Source organism: Telmatherina bonti (assembly GCF_933228915.1).
Source record: "Telmatherina bonti genome assembly, chromosome: 23".
Classification (NCBI taxonomy): domain Eukaryota; kingdom Metazoa; phylum Chordata; class Actinopteri; order Atheriniformes; family Telmatherinidae; genus Telmatherina; species Telmatherina bonti.
In genome coordinates this window covers 6,889,962-6,896,963 of record NC_136632.1, presented here as the reverse complement: position 1 = coordinate 6,896,963, position 7,002 = coordinate 6,889,962, and the positions used below count along the sequence as shown (strand labels likewise).

The 7,002-nt window shown below is 38.8% G+C and overlaps 1 protein-coding gene across 1 annotated transcript; it reads right to left on the bottom strand.

Moving 5' to 3' along the window:
• Nucleotides 1-2,081: 2,081 nt before the first annotated feature.
• dram1 (DNA-damage regulated autophagy modulator 1) lies at nt 2,082-6,590 on the bottom strand (the record flags this gene model as incomplete). The annotated part of the gene is made up of 7 exons (XM_079263117.1): nt 2,082-2,126; nt 2,210-2,302; nt 4,758-4,816; nt 4,933-5,110; nt 5,209-5,351; nt 5,537-5,604; nt 6,463-6,590. The coding sequence occupies 7 exons, from the start codon at nt 6,588-6,590 to the stop codon at nt 2,082-2,084; spliced, it is 714 nt and encodes a 237-aa protein (XP_079119243.1).
• Between the last annotated feature and the right edge of the window lie 412 nt (nt 6,591-7,002).

Here is a 7,002-nt window from a genome sequence, read left to right as displayed (position 1 = left end):
CAGTTCTTCTTCAGCATCCTTTAACTTTGCAGAGTTGTTCAATCTGGTGCCTTTGTTACCTTTACATGCTCCAGATCAAATGTAAACAGTACAGACTGAAATATTATTAAGGCATATCGGTGAGATGAGGCTGCATTAAAAACACAATAAGTGCGTTTCCATTACACCTGGAATTGCGGAAAAACTATCGCAATAAAAAAAAATGATAATAGACACACCTACATATTGAAAAAAAAGTCAAATATTGCTAAAAAGTTTTTACACTCAGGAGGTGGTTTTTCAGACGTTTTGATATAGAAACATATCACAAAAGTGCAATGGAAACACTTTTCTTTGCATTTACGTGTCCCTGGGTGTGACGTTGGGGTCATGACCAATTTCATTATCGGTTAAAGGTGGCGCGGTGCGGAGCAAACAACAGCGAATTTCAGAGTTTTAGAAAAGAAAATTAGGGGGAAAAGCTTCGAAAATCCGTAGTAAATTCTCCACAGCAAGTAGAAAACTCCAAAATAACCCCACGTAGCTACCTTAAATAAGCCACAATTTTCCTAAAATCTCGCAAGAGTAACAAGATTTTACTAGACTCTAGGCTAATACGCCAAACACTGTTCAATAACACGCGCAAATTGCAATTGTGGTTTGTTGAAACTTACAAATATCGCTTTTATTTTGTATAAAAAAAAAAAAATTTGCTTTTATTTTGTTAAAAAAAAAAAAAAAAAAAGTATAATGGAAACGCAGCTTGTGTTGCCATAGAACATTTCATCTATGAATAAGATTTTTAACGTTGATCATTTCAACACTAGTAACACTTAACGCACACCATCAACTTGCTGTCGCTCATATATCTCAAACAAAACATGTTCAGTCTCTTTTTCCTCTTAGGAAAAAAATTCTGACAATATTTAATTATGTTCCCTTGTGTCAAGTGATTTAAATTAAACAAACTCCTCTCAGAGGACTGCACAGCTTCTTCCTTTGAGGCTTTAGCTGTAAAATCAGCAGCGTAAATAAAAGGGTAACCAAGTGCATTCTGGGACTATTTTCTGCGAACTAATGGCTCTATTAAAGGCTCATTATTGCCTTCCTGTAAGCCCTTCTAGATCACCTTGGAGTTCCGCATCATAGCCATTTAGCAGCTGCAGCTCTGCTCCTATGATCTTGTCCAGTGGGTTGATAGACCATAAACATTTAAGTATATTTAGCATGTGTTTAGATAATTATGAGAATTAAGGTGCTGTTTTACACCTTGTACCTTTTCAGGACTAGTCATCACTGGAAACTGGAAACTTGATTTAAAGTCATGTGATACTTGGTTGCAAGTAGATGGTTTGCCCATAAGGGTCAAAGTTAATTTGGATTAAGAGACAGAGGATGTCTAAAGCATACAACTCAAACTGCCTTCAATGCTAGTTTATTTCGTTAGTGAAATTAAATTAGACTGTTGTGCTGAAAAGCTTTACTCCTGCGAGCCTAATGACCATTGCAGGAGCTGAGGAACACAAGAAAATTCCCATGTGTGTAGCTGCGCGGTAAAACCCCACGCTGAGGTCAGCTGGTACCATTTAGGACATGAGCAGCAGGCAGCAAGTACCAGAAAACGTTTTTCTCCCTCATTTGTTAACACAGAGTTGATGTAAATGCAACCAATCTGGAAGGTGAAAACTTCCATTAATGAGCTGCAAGCACCTGAATAATGAAAGGAAAGTTTGTCTTCTTGTCTGCATGACGTAAGCACCAACACAAAACCCTTTTGGACAGCGATCATGTGTTCACTTTTTGATGAACTTCTCTTATTAGTGGTCACAGGTTTTACAGAATGTGTGACGCTGGTGTGGCAATAGTCGGCCAAAGTGCAAAGTGACGTTTGAACACAGCAAACACTTGTAAATAGTTGGTATAAAACATAACAGGCTGCGGTCAGCTTTTTCGTCAAATACTCACACTCGACAGCGAGTTGTACAAAAGGCATAAATATGCATATAAAAAAATCTGTATTCAAATTTGATGTATAAAAAAAGCTTGTGTGATAAATATTTAGCAAATGGAATTTACATCTTCCCAAATTTGCTGGTGAAGGTTCAGCGCTGCTCGGCACATTCTGTTGTCACTTTCAAGGTAAACATCTGTGGGAAATGAAAATGGAAGATTTTAGTAAAATAAAAATAAAATAAGAAGATTACAGCGATTTAAGGGGTTTGATACTCACTTTAAAGTCATCAATGTAGGTGAGAAAGAAGCACACAAAGCTGAAGGCAACGATCCACTCAGAGACGGCGCTGGCTACGTAGAAGGGGTAGTCCTGGATGAGGGAAACAAATACGACTGCATGTGTTCACATGCGACTTTTGCAGCTTTCTGGTGAACAAAGTGATGAGCGAACACACCAAAACAATAAATGTTGTACAAAGTAGATTAGAAAAGGGCAACTCCAGTCGTCGATGGCCACTTTCCTTCAGATTTCAGATGTTTCTGTGTGCAGAACTTCACAATAAGCTGCTGGATCCATTTAATTTGAATCAGGTGTGTTGGAGCAGGGAAACATCCCATATCTGCAGAATAATGGCCATTAAGGACTGGAGTTGCCTGTTCCTCATTATGATGGAAGTCAAGACACTAGTTACTTAAAAAAAAGTTGAGCTACAGATTAAATCTTTGAATTATAGAAAAAAATAACTTGACATGTAAAACTATCTGTTGGGTCAGCTGAGCTTTAAGTCGATGAAAACAAGGAAAAACTACATCCCAAATTACATGTAACATCTATAACATCATTGTGCATGAATGGATGAAGACAGATCTTCAAATCTGCTCCTGGAAGTATGCATTTTGTTGTATTTAAAGCATCGATGCTATTTGTGGTTTGTGCAAACAGACTACAACTGGTTGTTTTGCTCCGTCAGGACATTAAGTCTAGTAGTCTAGTAGTCTAGTAGGAGCCCACCCTGTGAGGTTGTGTGGCCATCCAGGTGAATTAAAAGAAAACAATCACTCCGGTTAAAATTAGCTGAGCTCAACAAATGTTGTTAGACTTTTGCTTAGAGAAGTAAAATAACAATTCTTATTCTCCCACAAAAAGCAGAAACTACCAGAAGGACTAAGAAACTGCAGGGAAGTAATTATGAGAAAGAATCTCTGACTCGAGCGAGTTGTGTCTTGGTTTCATTTCATCTTGATGAAAAGTTAACAAGCCAGTTTTCTCACCATCTTTCTGTAAAATCTTTGGCTTGTACTTCTTTTACCATCTCAACAAGACACCCTGGAGTACTTTGCAAATTCAACAATTACGACAACCAAAATAAAAGAAAACGCAACGCGTTTAAGCATTCATCAGCCTTTCTCTGATCTGAGCTAAGCTGACCACCACTTGATGTTAAGCCTGAATTCTGCTTCATGTTAAATGTACATATGGACAGAGCCTTCTGCTTAACTTCTACATTCTTTCCATACGTACTTTGGTCCATTTTCAGAGAATTTGTGAACACATGCTCTGTTGCAGCAAACAAAGCAGTACCATCGGATTCCACAGGGGGCAGTGTTTCACATTACGGCTCAAGTGCAGTCAGCGAAAGGAGAGAAGAAGGTGCAGAAACCACCCAAAGTGGCATCCAAGCAGCAATCTCTGGCAGTTAGAAGTGAAGCCTATGCTGAAGTGTATAAAACTGCAGTTCCCCCTTCATCCACTAGGGGCTCCAAAACAGAACAAATCCCCATAGACTCCCATGTTAAAACGACCAACTTCACAGCAGAAATAAACATGTTTACAGCAGAAATAAACGTATATATAGCCTGGTTCAGAAATCCATTTTAGGTTTATTGACAACTGTGGGGGGGGGAGTATTTTTTTTATATAACTAATCCATTTATACCCAATTTCATCTCAAAATTTAGCATAATTTGGGGCGTGTCCTTTTGATTGACAGGTAATCGATATCCCGCTGCAAGAAGGAAGAGTGTAGAAAAACCGCAGTTTTTAGACGACTAACATGACTTAGCTTTAGCCCGCCTACCTCCGCTAGCTGGTTATCACCAGGTTAGCTCAGTTAGCTCTTAGCTACAGCCTGGTCATAGTTTGACAGACGTCAAACATCCACCCCAACGTTCACAGCCCCCTCCCCAACTCTACCTCTTTTGTAACTTCCGGGAGAGATACCACATGTGATGCTGCCAAGATGGCGACAATGGAAACCGCCCACTGACCTTCAATTCAGCTCTTTAAAAACCTACAGGTGACATCACAGTGACTCCATCCATCTTTACACAGTCTGTGGAAAACCCCGTCTATTTCTGAAAATGTGCTTTGTCATTATTTCCTCTACTGTGGAGAACTCAGAAACGAACTCTGTGCTCTGCACTGCCCCCTAGTGGATGTGTTACCTAAACGATACTAAAGTAAAGCATGGGATGTGTTTGTACCTATTTATGTATGTAAAGAGAGTATAAATGATGCTTTACGTCTTTACTTATGAGGCAACTGTGACCTCATGTGAAGACAAGCAGTACAGTATTAGCTCTAAATGATGAAGGGGTTAAAGTGAAAAAGCTAACCAATAGTTATCCAAAACATGTTGGGCTATAGAGGAGATTCAGTTTGTGAAACTTTGTTGGAGTAATAGAGTTCTATTTCTCTCTATTCCCCTTTATTTTGAGTTCTCACTGGTGAAAAACTGAAAGAAAATTCCTAATATTACTACAAGGTGAAGACATTTTCAGCATGAAGAAGGCAGCCACTCAGAGAATATCAACATGGAGCTCACCTTGTCTTCCGCATGTCTATGCAGGGTGGTTTGTGTCACAAAAAAAGCACAGATGACAGCTGAGTTGTGAGTTAATAAAAATTTCTACCCTTTGATGTATTAATAACACAATAACATGAGATAAAATCACTGAGAAAAATCAGACTAAACAGGTTTGACCACTGGGAAAGGATACTGGGAAATAATGCAACAGCAGCAATGATAGCGACGACCAGACGGGCTTGACACACATACTTAGAGGACCCATATGGATATGCACGGAATGATATGACGGACTGGAAAATCATGTAGACGATGCCAGAGACAAAAAACATCAGAGCTCCCAAATCGTGGACTGGTGTCACCGCTGTTTCCTGTAGGCAAAAATACAGACAGCTTTTTTTTTAAAAAATCACAAAAAATGGTGTTTTATGTGATTTACATGTGCACAACTGGGTACGTGAGGACACACCTGGAAAGTAGCAACAATGCACATTCCCAAACAGGAGAGCATTCCAAAGCAAAGCGTGACTTTATTGAGACATGGTCTCACCAGGCCGGTTTCCTCTGTCAGCTTCTCCACAAACTTGTATCTGGCATAGATGGTGGCTGTGCCTGCACACAAGTCACAGTCAGTCGACCACAAACTTCAAGCACTCATGACTCTTTCTTTCTTCATTTTCTGTAAAGCATGCTTCCCTTTTCTTCATAAATGGGGAAACATGGGAAAGTTTCTGAAGGAGCAAAGTTGCATAAGAAAGCAGAGCTGATATTCCAAATGTCACTTCTGAGAAGTCTACCTGCACATGCAGAGATGAAGGTCATCAGCCCAAAAATGCAGCTTTCTGGGGGGTTTGCACCTGTGTCACTTGGAAAAAAAGAAAGATCAACGTGCTAGGACAGATATTCAGAAGATGTCACTGAAAATAATTCAGTAAATAATTCAACAAAATAATTTGTTCACATCTTTTGCCCCTATTCATTACAACACAAATGAAAAGGAGCAAGTAGAAGAAAAACCTCTCTTAATACATCACTTTTAGTGCCAAACATTACATCACAAACACACAAAACAGAGGGAAACAACAAAAGTTATGCTTTCTAGTCATGTTCTGAAAGATAGCAACTAAATTTCCCCTATTAAAAACATTTTCTCAAGCAAAATAAAACTTGTACAAGTTTTCAGATTCACATTCAATGAATTGCATAATTTAACGTCTGCAACAGAAGCACACATTTGTTTAATGGTTAAATGAGTTTGTGTTTAAAATCCAGCCATCATCTACAGCTCTCTCCTTCCACTTCAAACTACTTTTCTAACAACTAAATAAGGTTTTGTACTTTCCTTTATACCTTATATTGTTGTTTGTAACTCAACCAAATCCTTTATCTTTAATAAAGTAGACAAAAAAAATTTGTGTGTGTGTTCTCTGTAGCCTACTTTATACATTATTCTTAATATTCTTTCCTGTCAGAAAAACTTTCTATTAAAAGTTGGTTTATTTTAAAGTTGCAACGTCAGAACCAACCACTGAAAACATGAGTCTCATCAGTAAAGACAGAAGCGAGAAAAGTGTAGAAACAACTGGAGCGCAGCTGGAGTCCGACCAGCACAAGGTGAAGAGAAGAAAACGAAACTAAAAGAATCAGTCAGAAAAAAAAAACAAAAAAACACGCGGGTTTTTTTTTTTTTTTGTTTGTTTTTCCACGCGTGTCAACAACTTACCTGATGTATGGAACGATATCGACGTCATGTCTGAAAAGTGCTATCAGGTAGGAGATAATGAAAGTGCACGAGGACCAGATGACCAAAAAGACTGGCAGGAAACACACTCCCTGCCTCAACCAAAACATCTCAGCGTGGATTTTACACAGAACCCCCGGAAAACCTGTCGGATGTAAAGTAAAGATAAAGAAAATAAGTAAATCTAGTTTTGTCGCGCTGATCCAGGAACAGAGATGTCTCGTGCTGCTCTTTGATGTCTGAGCTCGTCGGTCACGTGGAAAAGTGTTAACCAGAATGAACTTGGCTTCTAGCAGCAAGCTGATACTGTATCCAGTCACCTCTTCCCCAAAAGCAACACCCCGTAGGCAGGCTTATGAAAAACAACAGTTAACATCCTGAGTTCCCTTTCTGTCTTCTGTCTGGGCTCATTTAGTCATTTAAAGGCTTAAACATGTGGATTTTTTTCTGTTTTGATCATAATAAACAGCAGTAAATAATTAGTTATGACTGATAATGTTTAATCCTTTTCAAACACGCCAG